Source organism: Setaria viridis, chromosome 8 (assembly GCF_005286985.2).
Source record: "Setaria viridis chromosome 8, Setaria_viridis_v4.0, whole genome shotgun sequence".
NCBI classification, from domain to species: domain Eukaryota; kingdom Viridiplantae; phylum Streptophyta; class Magnoliopsida; order Poales; family Poaceae; genus Setaria; species Setaria viridis.
In genome coordinates this window covers 36,468,538-36,487,004 of record NC_048270.2, presented here as the reverse complement: position 1 = coordinate 36,487,004, position 18,467 = coordinate 36,468,538, and the positions used below count along the sequence as shown (strand labels likewise).

The 18,467-nt window shown below is 49.1% G+C and overlaps 1 protein-coding gene across 1 annotated transcript; it reads right to left on the bottom strand.

Moving 5' to 3' along the window:
- Positions 1-14,527: 14,527 nt before the first annotated feature.
- Positions 14,528-18,161, bottom strand: LOC117833703 (laccase-15). The gene is made up of 6 exons (XM_034713297.2): positions 18,051-18,161; positions 17,809-17,960; positions 17,398-17,636; positions 17,170-17,289; positions 15,888-16,919; positions 14,528-15,328 (listed from the first exon to the last, which is right to left on the bottom strand). Exons 1-6 carry the CDS (start codon positions 18,159-18,161, stop codon positions 15,189-15,191), a joined length of 1,794 nt encoding a protein of 597 aa, XP_034569188.1. The 3' UTR covers positions 14,528-15,188.
- Positions 18,162-18,467: the final 306 nt, after the last annotated feature.

Below are 18,467 nucleotides of genomic sequence, written 5' to 3'. Positions count from 1 at the left end.
ATGCTTGTGGTATGGGTGCCATGGGCACTGTTTCTTCAGGAGCTCGTTGAGCGAGGGCCTATCTTGATTCTTGCCGCCACCTTTCTTGGACGACTGCAAAATTGCCGTGAGGGTATTGTCTGGCTTGCGCTTGCGGTTGTGACCTCCCGAGTAGTTATTTCAGTTATCATTGTTGGGGCGATCGTTGCGGTTCTTGTCATTGCGTTGGCCATTGTTCTGATTATTGTTGTTATGGCCCTTGTTACGATTGGACTCAAACCTTTCGATCTCCCTATCTTTTTCATTTGTCCACACTTGTACCATGATCTTGAGAGATTTGACATCAGCGGGGCATCTTCTGCCGAAGTCTTGGAACATCCGGCAATTGTGGAGGCCGTTGTGGAAGCATTCTATAATGTCGCGCTCCATGACATCCACAATTGTGGCCTTCTTGTCGAAGAAACAACGTAAGTAGCTCCGCAGGGTCTCGCCTTCTTGTTGTTTAACTTGAGACAAGTCGATCCTGTTGCTAGGACGCTGCATTGACCCTGCATAGTTGTTGGTGAACGCTACCTTGAGGTCCTTCCATGAGTCGATGGAGTTTTTATCTAACGATTCGAGCCATGTGATTGGTGCCGCCTCTAAGCAGATGGGGAAGTAGATGACTTTGGTGTCATCGTTTCCCCTGGCTGCTTGTACTAACAGCGAGTAGCACCGGAGCCAGTGGACTGGGTCCTGCCTACCATCGTACTTGGTGATACCTAGGGGTTTGAACTTTTCAGGTGGAGTTATCCTCCTCACACATCTTGAGAAGGCGGGAAACCCATCAGTTTCATCTCCTGGGTGTTCGACTTCTCGCTCGTGCTCGCGGCCCTGTCCGTGGATTATGGTACGGGCATCGCGATTGGTGTTGATCTTGTTGCGAAGGTCTTCAATGGGGCATTCAGGCTTTGGGTTAGCCCCACAGTGGTCACTGTTGGAGGTATGCCCCAGAGGCAATCATAGAGATGATGATATTCCATTTGTATCCATGATTTATATTGTGTTCATTAAATATCCTTTAAAGGCTACTTGAATTGATCTGCAATTATGTGAATTGTATGTGGAACTCTTTACTTGTATGGTTATTCTAAAAGTTGTCCCTAGTCGGAGTTCATGTGTGGACACACATGAATAATAGACTAGTACATGTATTAGTTGATGACTATGTTTCACAAGTCATGAACATGGAGATGTCAAACTAATAATGTCGGCACATGTAGAGACATGTGCTAGAACTGACCCAACGCGAGAAGTAGTTCTCTCTTTACACAACAAGTACGCTTTGTCCTTAGACCTGAGATTGTCGCATGTACTCAAGATGTGGATCGACTTACTTAGGGGCTATCAAACGCTACACCGTATGTGGCGGAACCGTCCAACTTAAACTGGTTTAAGTGCGCCTAATCGCTGCCGATGCAGCAATTATCCGAAATGCACTTAAAACAGTATAAGTCCGGTCGTCCATCGAGTGTCCCTAGGACTCCTCGAATGATCCACGTCACGTCTCATAGCCATACACCAGGATTGTTTCCGCGATGGGAAAACATCAGCAAATATTACATTTTTTTACATACATACACGAGGTACGAGTTATTACAAGACATAGTTTGAAATAAACTTAACAGTGCAGGTTAGACAGAGGTTCTAGGATTTAAGCATAAACGGTTCAGGTGGGAGATGAGCATTCAAGATTTCTTCTAAGGGTATTGTGAGACTCATAACAATACCCTAGTTTTCGGGGCTTCCTCCTCGATGGATTCCTGCGGTGCCTCTGAAAATAGCCACAAGGGATAACCCTGAGTACGAGGTACTCAGCAAGGCTTACCCGACTAACCAATATAATAGCTTTTCTTGGAACTACATGATAGCTTTTTCAGTGTACTTGGCTGACACATTTTTGTCAAAAGAGCTTACTAAAAGTGAGACCTTAGCTTTATCTTTTATTTTGATTAAGTTATCACCTAACCATTCTACATGATGATAAAAGTTTAATTACAAACAACAAGGTATTAAGTCATACACCAAAACATTAGTGGAAAGATATAGCATTCATGAATTTATGCTACGATGCTCAACAGTGATCAAGTGCATTCATAACCGAGAATTGCGGCGATCCGGATCAAATTACATCCTGCAGGAGAGTACCCTGTTCACCAGTTATATACGACTGTCCAGGTCGTATGTAGCAACCTTTCAATTAGCAAATCCAATGATTGGGAATAAGACTACCCGGACCTAGGGACGCACCCCCACATGGGACCCCACGTCTGGCCTGATCACCATGTGAGTTTCAGGCTACGCCCCTGCCAATTTCCAGCACGTCAAGCGCGGGTACGAAGTATTCCCGATCAGAGGGTTTACTAACCTACTGGGCTTTACTGGTCCCATACCCAGTAAGTGATCAGATGTCTTTCACTTGATCAAAGGTTAAGACAACGAATCGGGCCTTAACCAAATTAATCTAGTAGACAGAACTACATCCTTAGCTTCTGTCCGCTTCTTAACTTCCAAGTTATCTTTCCATAAAACAACATGCATGACTCAATATTTACCTTAAGGTTCGGTAAACCAATTATTTAAGCCACTAAGCATTTCTAGACTTGGGTTATATACTAAATGTTTGAACAAGTGGCAAAGATGTCCTTAAAACAAGGTATGATAAAGCACAAGAATGGGTTTCAAGCAACTCCTAGACCTAGTGCATTCATATAGCAAATAACCGATAATTGGACACATGAAATATCGACTCCAAAATAATAGGTATAATGCACCGGGGCTTGCCTTGTTCTATAAAAAAGTTAGCACTGTCTGACATATTGGCCTCGTAGGGAACCAACTCAATGATCTCCTCGAACTCCGGAGATCCTTTTGAAAATTCCGAGAAATCCCCTTCCGGTGCTTCGGTGTCTATGACAAAACATATGCAGGGGTTAGGAATCCTTGAATACAAGACTATACAACTTCCCTTCATGATAAAGTTGCAAGCCAACAAGGACTATACAATTTATCATGATGAAGTTGCAAGCCAACACACAAAAACCCGAAAAGATTAACCCAACAATTTTATTTCCTTTACTAACCTTACCTAAGGCTCTTTATTTTATTTTTAGAAAACGTTATAATTATTTTCTAGCCTTAAAACCTAATTTCCCATGAGTTAACAATAATTTGTGATTATGAAATGTTATTCCATATTTTATGCATTTACTAAGATTAAGTATTTATTTAATTACCTTAAAAGAAAGGCATTAAATAAATACCCAAATTTTTATTATTTTTCATAGAGTATAAAAATTTTAATGCATAAAGGGAAATAAAACAATCCTAACAAAATTGGTTTCACTAATTTTGGACACCCCTAGAAATTTCTGTGATTTAAATGGTGAGATTGGGATTTAATCTATTTATTCTACAGAGGAAATCTAACTTTTTCCCGAAAAACTCCCCGGCCTACTTTTCTCACGCGCCCTAACTCTACCCCCTCTCTCTTACACTGGGCCCGCGGCTCGGACCCACCCCCTTCTCCTATTCATCCTACCCGCCGGCCTCTTATACCTCTACTGGGCCTATTGGGCTGTTTTCTTTTCCTTTTTCCCTTCTCAACCCGGTACTGGCCCAACGGCCCACCCTTCCTTTTTCTTCTCTCGCGCAGCTGCTGGCCCGCCTTACCGGCCTACCGGCCTTTTTCCTCCAACGGCCATTCCCCGCACCGGCACTTGGGCCGACTGGACTCCGGCCCAACCGACTCTCCCGCTCGGCCAGCCTCCTTCTCTCCCCCGCTTCCTTTGACGCACGGGTCCCGCAGCACCAGAGCCTTCTTCCTCCTCCCGCCAAAACCCGAGCGCAACAGGGGCGATGCGGCTCGCAGGCCGGCACCCCACCGGCGACGGGGCTAGGCCGGGGAAGCATCCCCATGCTCTAGCGGCGGTAACTCCCCGGGAGGTGGCCGGAGCCACTCCCTCCACGGCGGCGGGCGGCGGCGCTTATGACCAGTCGCGACTAGGCACAACGACGGCGCAACCTACCTTGACGACTACCCCTACGGTTCCCTAGTACCCCAAGGACTCATCTACAACTACCCATAAGGACAGAGAGTAGCGGAAAGAGGGTGCTCACCGTGAGCAGGAGGTGCGGCGGTGGCGGACGGAAACGACGGCGAGTACGGGTACTCCGGCAAGGATGTTGGGCAACAAGTTGCTAGGGTTGCTAGTGGGGTGTGAGTGGAGGTGTGGATGGAGGGAATCGACGAGAGCGGCGGTATGGTGGGAGTATTTTGCTCGGCGGCGGCGGCTTGACAGAGAGGGCGGCGGCGGTAAAAGAACAGGCGGTAAAAGGGCGGCGGCGGGAGCGGTAATTATACAAAGGTTTCACCGGGCGCATGAACGACACCGTGGCCTACTCGTAGGCTTGTGTGGTGAGGAGGTGGCGTAGCTGCTGTGCTGGCGGTCGACCGAAAACGCCGGCGGCGACACGTCGGGCTCGGCTCTGTCACCCCCCCCCCCCTTCTTTTGTTTCTAACGCCCGAAAGTTCAGATCCAAATCACGGTTGATTTTGAATCCGACGGCTCCCCGGTCCTTTAAGCAATGTTGTAGATAAACTTGAACTCTCCAAGTTTTATTTTTGCTCTGACCCGAGATAAACATCCTAGCATAGTCGAATTTTGAAATCTTTCCTTCATGTAACTGAATTACTTTGAAACTTGAAGTTCAGTTCGTCAGTCATTTGATATGGCCATATACCCATCTGTTAATTCACTTTCAGTGCACCAATTCCATTCTTCTCAGCCCAACTTCCATCCATTTGTGTTCTCCAACTTCCAAAGATTCCATTTTGCCCATAAACACTTACACCTTTTGCTCTACATTCTTCTGAAATCGGCTCCAAACTTAGCTATTTATTGCTGTTTCAGACTTAGACAGATTCAGCAATTCAGCCTACCGTGACAAAGTGCTGACTTTGAGCTAAATTTTGAATTTGTTCCCTTTACTGTTCCTGATCAACAACACCCGAATCTATTTGTCCAAAGTCCATAATTCATCACTGTATAGTTGCCTTGGTCCACTTATTTGAAAATTTTGGCAGAAATTAATTTCCAAAATGGACTCTTGTGCTGTTTTTCTGAAATTCCTATTGTCGGATTGTGAATAGTGCTCTTCTATTTTGATTTCTTCTTTTGGTTTTCTTGAAATATTTAGGTCCAGATTGTTGTCCCTAGTCTTGATATTGAAGTTCTAAACACTCTTATCCTTCTATTCCATATTTTTGCCAAATTTTTCTGAATTTCGAATTAAAAATTCAAATTTCGGCCAAATTTGACTCGAATTTGATTTTTAGCCAATTTCTTCTCCTTTTCTTCATGATTTGCTTCTATCTCTTCAGAATTACTTTTGATGGCTAAAATAGCAGGTGTTACACCGTAATAGGGTAGTTAAAAAGGTAGCTTTCGGGTTTGTCAAGAAGCATGCTATGAGGCATGGTCAATCAAGATGGGATTTACCCCTCTCTGATTGAGAGTGATATCTCTGGGCCCCTTGAGTGATCGGATCCGGAAATGCATGGTCATGCTACAAACGGTTAAGAGTTAACCTACAAAGGGATTCCGAATCACAGGATCGAGAAAGAACGGTCGGCTTGGAGCTAGACCAAATATCGTGAGGCAAAGGGAATAGCATGTACGTAATGTTGTGACGGTTCATCTGATATGATCTTCGTGTGCTATAGGAGTTGGCACGTCTTGCTAGAGGCCGCTACCGACTATTGGGCTAAGTAGGAGTACTCGGGCCATGTCTATACGTATCCGAACCTATAGGGTCACACACTTAAGGGGTTGGAAGCCCAATTTGGATGTGATCTGAATTGGATCAGGTTTAGAAGTACTAATGGGCCTCAAACCCAGAGACCCGTCAGGAACCTCTATAAATAGAGGGATGGGGCGCCCTAGGGTTTACACACCTTTTGTAAAAGGCATAGCCGTCGCACCTCCCACGCCCTCGCCTGTTGCAACTCGCGGACCTAGCAGTCCAGCTTGCGATGCTTCCTCCCTGCATGTGTGGATACCTTGGAGGTGTTGCACCTACAGCACTTGGATGAGCCGCCGACGAGCCACGACGAGCTGACAACGAGCCGCGGCAAGAGGACGACCTCGCTGTACGTGGACGAGCTACTGAGGAGCTGCTCGACGTCGACGTGATCAACTACGTGTCCGACTACGCTGATAGACTTCGCTACCCCGACACGATTCTACATCTTCCGCACCAGTGCGCCGAGTGGTAATCCCGTGATCCATATACGACAGTTTTCCTGGTTTACGTGGTAAAAATTTTGTTTTGCGCTAGCGTAGCCTACCTCGTATCCCAATAGTCACGGCCTCCCTAGGGTCCTGCCCGACTACCTTCAGTTCCAGCTTGGATTGGTCTGGTGCCTCTGAGTTGACTTGGTCTGGACGGAGGGCCTCTATGGCTGCTGCCATGTTGACTTCGCTGGGATGGGGAGTGTTTGATTGACTGTATCGGATTCTGCTGATCAAGTTGTTCATTCACAAGTTCTACCAGTTCAGCTAACTGTGTGGTGTACTTATTCTGAGGCATCGCATGGGTGATGAGATCAATAGACGCGATGGTAGCCAAGGGAGTACGATGGTGACGTGTTTGAACTGCTTCAAAGGTGTTATTCAGGTTTTGGATTGGTAGGTCTGCTGCAAGGCGGCAGCGGTGCTTTGCTCTTGCGGCGTTTCTTGCTCGTCGTCGAGTTCTGTGATCTTCGGTCTCTTCTTCAACAACGTTGGCAGTAAGTTCATCCTGCGAGATGTCATCCAGGTGATGCTCATGTCGTGGGTTTCTATCCCATTGCTCTTCTTCTTCATCCTCTTGTCCAGTAATGACGACAAAGAGTTTTTGCTCTAGAGAGTGGCTTCCTGAGCTTGAAGTGATGACCTTCATGGTGCCACCTTCCTTGTAGATGGGCGATAGAGGAGCTCCATCTTGGTACGGGAGAGTGTCGAGGTAGGCGATGAGGTGCGAATCATCATCTTTGGCAAGAGCGGGTGGCTTCATGTTGGGCCAGTAGACGAATTTACCTTTGGAAGTTGATATGATTACCAGGCCCTGCTGCGGACCTGATAAAGGAGTCTCCTTGTCCGGATCCATGTAGTAGTTGAGGTCCTCGATCGTCTCCATATCAGATTGTGATCTGGATAGAGCAGCCTGATAAATAGAGGTCGCGTTGCGGAGTCCGAACGGGAATCGACTCAGGTGATAGTCCAACTCGCACGATGGCTTATGTGCCAGCTCGTGAAAGTCAATCCGACTATCAGAAGAAGTCGAGTTGAACTCGGACTCATCCCCCCAGCCTCTGACTAAGTCAAAAATTGAAAATTCACCGAAATTCTCGACAAGATCCTCTAGAGCTTGGCGCTGGAGCTTCATGGTTTGCTGCTTCTTCTCCGAGGTTGACGCAATGTGGCGGTGGAAATTTCCAGCACCATCTACGATGGAAACCCAGGAGCCGAATACAAACGTCGCGCCTGTTTCGAACGTGACTATTGGCTTGATGATGACTTGTGCCATCGAGTTCGCTAGTGGATTCTCGGCGAGGTCGCCTACTTGGCGCACCAGCTGTTGGTATTTAAACCCAGCAACCTACCGAGGGAGTTGCCTGAGGTATGTTTTGGTTAGTGGGGCTCATCAAGATCGATCAGGAACTCGGAGGTAAATGCAGACACACGATTTAGATAGGTTCTGACCGCTAGATTGCGTGATACCCTACGTCTTGTGTGTTGGTTGGATTGAATTTTTTTAGAGGGGATCCCTGCTTCAACTTATATTGCCGGGGGTAGGGTTACAGGTCGGCTGGTTACAAGAATTTACAACGAGTACTTTCCTGATCCTTGACTAGTTCCTATCTTTTTATGTAGACTACGTTGTTCTGCGTCATGGTCTCCATGTCAGATGCGTCTCGGTGTCCAGCCTCATATTTAGGACTGTCCAAACCTTCTGATGGACCCCATAGATGTGCGTACGACATACCCCAACAACACCAGAACCATTGATCTCTGGGCTTGAACAGCGAACCCGAGCAAGATTCCAAAGTGGCTCTGGCTTGTGTTCACTACATGGGCCGAGGGTGCCGTGCGCACATCTCCAAGACCCCGTCGGAACGCTGGCAGCGGGGGATCAAGTATTGCATCATCATGCACCTGGAGTGGATCTACGACTACACGGCGACGTCCACCGATCCACACAGCCTCTTGGGGACTGGTGTGCAGGTGGCAGTGCTAGAGCCGGAGAAGCGGAGACTGCTGTGGCATCGCGGGGCTGTTGATGGGGTGGAGGCATCTTCGCCGGCCTTCCCACCCTTCAACGTTCCACCACCCTACCATGAACGGCGCCGCGACAAGGCCCCAGAGCAGGCGCCTGTGGGACGGGGCAAGGAGCCTGTCCAGTACGGCGACAGCAGCGACCGTCGGGAGCCGGAACGTGGTGGACGCCGGGCCTAGGAGAATGACCACCCCAAGTTTGGTGGGGACTACCGCCGATGCGACGAGCACGACGACGACGCCGACGACCAGCAGCGGGACTGGTACCAGCGTTCCAGCGGCCTCCGCAGCGCACGCTCGGTGGCCCAAGAGCCGGTGTCAGGGAACGAGAACGTTCCCTAAGGCGTTATGGTGGGGGCGGTGGCCACAGCGGCGAGCGCAGCCGCGACGCCTCTCCACCGGCTTCCACTGAACGGGACCAGCCTCCACGCACGCCTGATGGGGACACGCCTAGCGCCAAGGTACTCAAGTTCAGATTCTTATATAAACTGCAATCTTCACTGCTTGATGCGGCCAAGTAACTTCATGTGCCCGGGGAGCTCCACGACGGCCTCCTCTTGAGGGCGACCCGACTGGCTGACAAGGTTCAGTCCCATGGGACTGAAGCCTGGTCCGAGCCAGTCTCCTCAACGACGGCTGGGGCGGCGGGGGTCGCGCACGCTGACACGGTGCCGCTCTCGACAGTGTTCGGCCGTCTCCGGGGCGCCCTGCAGGTCCCGGAGACCGAGCAGCCGCCGGTCACCGTGGAGATGGTGGAGAAGGCGCTGGATCGCCTGGAGCCAGGGCCGGCCCTGGCGGGGGGCAGGGGGGGCCGCCCTGGGCCCCCAAATCCCAGGGGCCCACCCTAGGTTCAAGTGTCAAACAAGTTAGGAATTAGGATTAGGACGGGAATAGCAACGAACGCTGAACGCAGTCACGCAACTCGTACACGTCGTGTAGGGGGCCGCCGCTAGGCAAAACTCATACGCGTCGTCTTAGGGGGCTGCCGCGGGGGCCAGCGTCAAAACTCGTACGCGTCGTCCAGGGAGCCGCCAGCAAGGGCCGCCGCCAGGGATCATAAGGATTATCCAAATCGCAATTAAAACTCCGATCGCCGCTAGGGCCGCCGCCGCGTCGTGTGCATCAACAACTGGTTGTTGGACTGCGTCTGCGCCATCATCCAGGTACGGTACTCATCGCTGTATACACGCGCGCGCACAACCCGGCGGCCCGGCGATTGCTGTTCCTGACCACTCTGCGGCGACCAATCGGCTTGTTGCTTGCGGACCTTACGGTTGGTGCCAATTCGCTTCTATGACCAGGTGATTCGATTGCCAATTCCTCAATTCTCCGTACCATTAATTATTAATTTACTATCACAAATTATTTAATCTCAACTGATTTATAATTATTGTGTATTTATAATAATTTTAGTACCGTAACATTTGATAGGTATAAATATCGAGAAATGTTAGAAGAAACTTTTAAGGTAATATGTATAAATAATTTGATATGAATATTACTTTTAGATATATTTAAATATTTATTGGTAATATTTTATATATACTTGTTATAATGTTTATATTAAAGGCTCCAAGTTTTACTTTCACCCTGGGTCTCCCAAATCTCAGGACCGGCACTGCCTGGAGCTGCAGGCCAACGAGGTGGCCCAGGTGGCAGAGGAAGCGGGGGCGATCGACCCGTCTGGGGTGGCCCAGGACCTGCCGGCGGCAGCTGTCACTCCCTGCAACACGTCTGGGGTGGACCAGTTCTTCGCCAAGCCGCCGGCGCCGGCCGTCCTAGAGACCCCGCCGGCGAGGCAGCCTCGTCAACCTCGCCCACGTCGCACCTACGACATGACGAAGGTTCGCCGCAGTGCAAGACTGGCCAAGAAGCCGACGCTACCGGCAGAAGCAAGGGCCCAAATTAACCTGTGCAGGAAGCTGGCCCTTCCTGGAGTTGATATCGCCCCTATTGAGCAGGTGATTGCCGAGTATGTCGCCATGTACAATGGTCCACTCCCAGAGCAGATTGTTGCTGCTCTCACGACCTTATTTGGGCTGGACCAAGCGTTCCTAGACGAGTTCGACGACGCCTTGCTGGAGGTGGTTTTTGTTTCACCAATGCGATGTCGTCTAATCCTTCTTCTGCGGCGGCTCCGGCGAGTATCAGACTCGGTCACCTCTTACGTATCGTTGACCACGGAGCGCCCAAAGAACGTTTCTTCTTCTTCGCTGTTATGTTGTCTACTTGCTCTTATTTGCCGGCGGCTCTGGCGAGTATCAGACTCGATCACCTCCTGCGTGAGGTAAGGTTGATCACGGAGCCCCTCAAGTCGGCATGCCACAAACATGTTAATTGTTTAAGTACTTTCTGCCATCTTTGCATGTCTACAAGAAACAAAACTCAGCGACATAGATGGCCATCTTGCGGCTTTCCTGGGAGGTTACAAGCTAGATAGCTTCGTGTTCAAGCCGGCCACAGGGACAAGAGGAGGAATCCTCTTATTATGGAACAGCAACGCTATAGATTTGCAAGACATCATAATCAGGCGTTTTTCTATTTCTGCAATAGTAAGCTGCAAAGACTCCGACATCTCATTCAAACTGACTGTGGTGTATGGGCCGGTGCGGGACGGCCTAAAACCGGCCTTCCTCCGTGAATTAAAACCCGAAGATGGACACTCCTGCTGGTTGATGCTGGGTGACATAAACAATCGTAACCTTAACAGAAGCCGCATGCGTCAATTTCGCCAGGCGCTCAACCAACCAATGTCAATTAAAGGAGATTCATCTACAAAACCGAAACTGTCAGCAACATCCAGGCACCTCCGATCTTGGAGCCGCTCGATTATCTCCGACAATAAACTTATGCTCCTCATGGCACTTGAGCTCATCCAAAGGCTCGACATCGCACAAGAAAATAGAGAATTATCCACGGCAGAGTTCCATCTTCGAAAAGGGTTAAAGCGCAGGATTATGGGTTATGCGGTGATTAACAGGGCCCGTAAGAAGCAGGCATCAAGTGTTGAAATAATGATATCCAACATCAAGGATCACTAACCTGCGAGAAGGGGAAGCAAACACCAAATTTTTTCATCTCAAGGCTAATGGCCGCCGAAGACACGAAACCACATTCGGCGGATTTAGCACGATGCCGGATGGGCGACATCCCATGATGAAAAGGCTGCCCTTGCCAAGTCGCACCTCTCAGCAGTGATGGGAGCTCCCCTGGATGCACCATTCACAGAAGAGGAGACCCTAGCGGCAATAATGCAAACACCACCTGATTAAGCGCCGGGGCCGGGTGGCTTTACCGGAGCTTTCCTCCGCGCATGCTGGCCCATCATCAAGGGCGACCTAATGACAACGCTTCACACGCTACACAGTTTGCGCAGTCTAAACTTGGACCTCTTGAACACTGCTAAGACTGTTCTACTGCCAAAGAAAACAGGAGCAAAAAGGATCTCAGATTACCGGCCAATAAGCCTCATCCATAGTATTGCCAAGCTCTTCACCAAACTGCTTGCTCTCAGGCTAGCTAACACCAGCCATCCGAGATATAAGTTCCAGGAGCCAATTAAACTGCATTTATTAAAGAATACTGCATTTATTAAAGTGGTGGCAAATTTGTCCAGGCTCCTGGAATACTTGGGCAAGGTCACAGGGTTGTGCTGCAACATCCAGAAATCCTCGATCATCCCTATACGCTGTGAAGGCTTTGACCTTGATGACATCCTTGACTGCTTCCCTGCACAACGTGGAAATTTCCCCATTAAATTCCTAGGTTTGCCCTTGTCCGTTCGACGATTAAAGCCTTGTTTAGTTCCCAATTTGGGAATGGCAAAATTGGTATTTGCCATAAATGCGCAACTGTAGCGTTTCGTTTGTATTTGTGAATTATTATCCAAATATTGACTAATTAGGCTCAAAAGATTCATCTCGCAAAGTACAACAAAACTGTGCAATTAGTTTTTGATTTCGTCTATATTTAGTACTCCATACATGCACCGCAAGTTTGATGTGAGGGGGAATCTTCTTTTTGCATAGTGTCAAAGTTAGGAGTTTGGAGGCAACTATACATGGCCTAAAAAAAGGTGGATTTCCAACCGCTGGCTGACAAGGCAGCCAGCAAGCTAGCTTACTGGGTGGTGGGGGCGAAACATCATCCAGGCCGGCAGACTGACTTTAACCAAGGCCGTCCTCTCTTCGCTACAGGTTACTTGCTGACGGTGATGAAGGCACCAAAAGAGATTCTGGAAGACTTAGACAAGTTGCTGAAGAGATTCCTCTGGGCTGGAGATCAACGCCTAACGGGGGGCAAGTGCAAGGTACATTGGCCGACTATGGGCCGGGAGTCATGGATCTTAACTTGTTCGCAAGGGCGCTGCGGATCAGGTGGCTGTGGCATGAGCAATCCGACAGGGGAAGACCATATATGGGCCGTGCAATGAGACTGACAAGCTTCTGTTTGCAGCATGCACGAAAACACACATCGGAGATGGGGCACACCTTTCCTTCTGGCACTCCGCATGGGCAAATGGGAGACGACCAAAGGACATTGCTCCCAGTGTATTCGTCGCCACCCGGAAGGAAAACGGGAGATTGAAGGACGCCGTCCAAAATCACCTGTGGGCAGGGCCGGCTCTAGGGGGAGGGCAGGTCGTGCGACCGCCCGAGGCCCACGAACCAGGAGCCCATGACCATATAGATAGTTAGTATATATAATTTGATTGGTGCATTTTGTTTCGGCTTTTTTAAATAGCACGTGTAACAACTGCTGCTTGCCTTCCATCCGTGCTAAATTGGGCCTACCAAATTGCTTGCCAGGCCTGCCAAATACGTTTGGCCATGCCGCCGCGGATTCCGATTCGATCAGAGCATCAGGCAATCAGAGCGAGCCAGGCCTGCCAAATTGCGTCCTGACGCCTGACGCCCTGACTCTGTGTCTTCAACTCTCCGTATGCCTGCGTCGTATACGCTCCTGAGTCCTAACTCCATGCCGCCGCCCCCCATCGATCCGATTGTCACCTCATCGCGCAGGTCAGCGCCTCAGCGGGTGCAGGAGGCGATCAGGCGAGCGCTGAGACGCAGCGTTTGGACTCTGGAGCATCGAGCGCCGTGTCAGACCGTCAGGATGTCAGGGTTGGATTGCCGAGCGCCGCTTCTGCCTTTTGGAGCAGTGGAGCACGTCTTGATCGCTTGGAGCACCGAGCACGTCAAAGGCGAGCGCTTCCATTTTATTTTCTTTTACGTCAATTTTGTTAAAAAGCAATTATCTAATTAATATTATTTTAGATCAACTATGTCATAAAAAGATTGAATGGCTTGGCTATGTGCAGCATAGCGAATGATGTTTTGGACGACATTAATCTTGATATTGTTCTTGAAGATTTTGCATCAAGAAATGCCCGAAGTCAGTTTTTTACAAAGCATTGAAGCATTATATTTTTATTTGAGGTGATCATAATGGTTATTGTTTTTAGTTTTTTTTCCACTATTTTTATGTTTTATGAGCTATATATTGCAAAGTAATTTTTATTATTTGTACCGTATACTTAAGTTTTCATATTAAAAATTAGTTCAACGGACCCTTATTTTTATCCTTGCCCAAGGACCCTCGGAATTATAGAGCCGGCCCTGCCTGTGGGTACGCGACATCAACCTCCGGCCGGGTCTTACGGTCGGATTCTTGCAGGAGTTCGTTGAATTATGGAGGCTGGTGCAAGGAGTCCAGCTACTACCGGGGGTAACTGACAGTGTGACATGGAAGCTCTCTAACTCGGGGATGTTCGTCCGCGTCAGCACAATTTATGTATAGGAGCCATGCCCTTCAATCTTCGGCCAATCATTTGGAAGCTGTGGGCGCCAGCAAAGCGCAAGTTTTTCGCTTGGCTGATAATCCGCAACAGAGTCTGGACTGCTAGCTGATCGCTTAGCAGTGCGTGGATGGCCGCGAAACCCAACCTGCCCACTATGCACCTGCACATTATGGCCGAATGCCGATACTCTAGGCGTGTTTGGGACTCAATGGCATCTTGGATATCCTGCCCACAAATTCAGCCTTTGGAATGGGCGCACTGAGTCGGTTAGGGACTGATGGTTTGCACTAGCTGCAACAGCCGGGGTGCCGCGAAAAGGACTTCGGTCTCTCATCATTTTGGTAGCTTGGGAACTGTCGCTAGGACCTTTGAGAGAAAAGAGTGCTCAGCTACAGCTCTCACATGCAAGATTAAAAGCGAGGCGGCCGTCTGGTGCATGGCCGGAGCAAAAAAACTAGCTGCGCTACTGGAGGGAGGCTAACCTCCACCATGAGTGTATAGGATGTATAGCATACTGGTTTCTCACCAAATTTGTGATCTCGTGCTTGTATTTCTCTGCTACAGTAATAGAAATGGCGCAATCTGTGGCCGTTCGGGAAAAAAAACTAATTGCTGCACAACCATGTTATCCAACATCAGACAGCTGATCGTTCAGCCTTCAACACTGTCACTCAGAGCTTTGACTGCTTCGCTTCTTTCGGTACGTTATAATAATGTGTCTTCATTTGATTTTTTTTTTGAAGTTTTTAAACTGTTTTTTATATGTTTCCTCACCTAGGTCCATCACCTTGCAACTATAAGACTAATTTCTTATCTACTAGAAAAGGAAGTTAGTCCCAATTATTATGTCATCATTAATCATTAAAATGACATCAGCCTATGCTGAGGTAAATCATATTGTTACTAATTAATGCAAAGTTGCAGCCCTTGTGCCAATGGAATCAAACTGTTACCCCTTGTATAAATTATCAAAAATAATAAAAAGCCAACCTCGTTTCTTTATAATGTTAATTAATGTCCAAGATATCACTCTTTTTCCTGTCACTGCTAGACTATTGCTGGTCACATTTCGGAAAATCTACAGGCGGTGGCGGAAGAGCTGATTCCAATGTTGGCCCGTCTTCTATGATGAACACAGCCGCCATTCCAATCGACACATGAAGCTCGTAGTGGCAATGCATGTACCACACCCCTATAAAATAAAATGTATAAGAGAGAGAAGCATCAGATCCCATGGGAAAACTTGCACACTTCATTTCTAAAAAATGACTATATGCATTAGTATATACTCCCTCCATCCCAAATTATAAGTCATTCCAAGAATCTTGGAGAGTCAAAGTATCTCAAGTTTGACCAAATTTATATGATAATATAATAATATTTATGATGTCAACTAAGTATCATTATATTCTTCATCAATTATATTTTCATAGTATACCTATTTGATGTCATAAATCTTTATAATTTTCTCTATAATTTTAGTCAAACTTGAGATGCTTTGACTCCTCAAGATTTTTGGAATGACTTATAATTTGAAATGGAGGAAGTACCAAGTAAACAATGGAGTAAAATTGTCTCTCTCTCGCCCCGCCCCCCCCCCCCCCCCCCCCTCCCCTCATATCAGATTTCCTGTGTTGCCCTTACGTATTATAGTTTCAAAGTTTCCAAATTCTCAAGGAAACCCAAATAAACAGTTTATGACAAACATACTGGAATGATTGGATGAACAAACCCATGCCCTGGGTACGCACCTGGATTGTCGGCCAAGAACCGGACGGCAGCCCACCCTAGCCTGGGGACAAGCACCGTGTTCTTGAGCGGCGGATCCACGAGATTGTACCTCGCCACGTCCCTCACCGTGTCGTAGTTGTCGTGCCCCTGAGCGAGCACGAACATGTCATGCCCGTGCAGGTGCATCGGGTGGTTGTCGGTGTCCATCATCGCCGCGTTCTGGAACACGATGTCCACCACCGCGCCATGCCGGAACCGCCGCGCCACCGCCGCTTTCTCCGTCGGCTCCAGCCACGCCTCGTTGGGACCCCACGGGATCAGGGCGCGGTCGGTGTAGTTGAACGGCCTCGCCGGCCTGTCCGGCAGCGTGTACAGCTGGTCAAGCCCGCTGCCGCCGACCGTTCCGTTGCGGCGGCGGTCGTAGTAGAGCTCCTCCAGCAGCGGCGTGGCGGCCGCCACGGCGGGGAGCTGGAAGGACACGTTGTTCATGGTCTCCACGATGATGGACTCCTTGCTCCCGCTCCTCTTGCAAGACAGTCGACCTCGTCGGCAGATGGAGCCCATGCGGAGCACGACGAACAGGCTCTCATCAGCAGTCACCGGCACCGGCGGCGAGCCCGGCCGGTTCAGGCTGCTCAAGTTGCCATGGAAGTTGAAGGACACCATGAAGTCGTGCTGGTCAGGCATCTCCGGCGCCACCGGCGGCGCCGCCTCGTCACCGTTGCCGGCGCCGATCGCGTACCGCACCGTCGCTCTCGACCGGGTCTCGGGGATCTGGATGTCGGGCTTGGGCGCCTGGCCACCGACGGCGACCATGTAGTACCTGCCGGGGATCGCGTTGGCGACCACAAGCGCGTCCAGCGTCTCGCCGGGGCCGATGGCGACGACGTCCGTGGTGAAAGGGCGGACGTAGTTGGCGTCGGCGCTGACCACCGTGAACTCGTGCCCGGCGATCTTGACGTAGTACTCGGAGTAGAGCGCGGCGTTGAGGAGGCGGAGCAGGTAGGTCTTGCCGGGCTCCACGTCCAGCACCAAGCCATCTTCCACGACCCCTTCACGTTGATGAACAAAAGAGAAATAAAGTAATAACCTTTAAACTAGACATGGACATGGTCCAATATTTTTCACTATATCAGAGAAATAAAGAGAAATAAAGTAATAACCTTTAAACTAGACATGGACATGGTCCAATATTTTTCACTATATCAGAGAAATAAAGAGAAATAGAGTAACATTTTTAGACATGGACATGCTCCGATTTTTTCACAGTAGAATACATGTTATATAAAAACAGATCATTACCGGAGCAGTTGTAGAGATCTCCAAGCTTGCCATTGATTGTGGTTGCACTGGAGGAGTCATCGTAGTAGCCATCCTCCATGTTCTTGGCCAACTGCGCGAGGTTCATGCTCCACCACTCACCTGCCATGATCAAGATCATTCACACCAGTTCGGTCTCGATCAGAATCTCATCGACGCCAAATTGATTTGCAAGAACTGGATTTGCTATATGAACAATCTCTGAAGAACCTATAACGATGGGGATCTCCTTGTCGGGCTTCGGAAATGGGTAGGCGTGCCGTGGCCGGATGATGAAGGCGCCGTGCAGGCTCGCCCGGAGGCAGGAGACGTGAGCGTGCCACCACAGGGTGCCTTCCTGCCCGGTGACGTTGAGACGGTAGGTGAAGTTGTGGCCTGGCCGGATAGGGCACTGCGTGACCATCGGCACACCGTCGGCCCAGCAGTTGAGCCGCTGCTTCAATCCGTGCCTTCATGCATCGATCACAAAGCACAAGATTAGCAAAGCACATGATTAACAGATCAGCAAAGCACAAGATTAGCGAGTAGTACTTGGTTATTCAGAGAAGACATGCAAATGCAGGATCAGAATTGGTTATGCGTGCAGTTCACTGGGTAAATACTTGGTCATTATTTGATTACCAATGGATTGTTATGTTGTGGGGAGACTTGTTGACGACATGGACGGCGACGGAGTCTCCCTCGGTGACCTCGATCGCCGGACCAGGGAGCTGCCCGTTCACCACGGTGACCAGCGTCTCGTTGCACAGGTGCGTCATCTTCATCTCGCTCACCTATATCATCAGGCATATTGGAACAAATCAAGCATGAATCGATCGATCGATCGATTGTCACGCATTGCTCGCTCTATATTCTGAACTTACAACAAAGGTGTGCTCGACGGCGGCGGCCTCGCCGACGGCAGCCGCCGCAACCGCGGCCAGGGCAACAATGGCCACGCAGAGGTTGGAGGCCGCCATGGAGAACTTCGCCATGACAGCCAAGAACAAGTAACAACTGTCTGCTGCTAGTCGCTAAACTACTTGCGGTTTATGAAGAATTGCCACATGCCCTATATATAAAACTATGGTAAGTTGGTAAGTTGATGCTAGCTGGGGATAAAACACCTGAACTGAACGGCCGTCTGCAATGGCTGACCTGACAATCATATTGGAGGAGAAGAAAAATTAACGGGCGGTGGCGGTCGATCAACGCTACGTATAGTTAATCTCCTTCAATTTTTTTGCACCAACCCATGCTTTTGGTGTTGATTGCATTGTTAGTTAATCCCAAGAACGGTG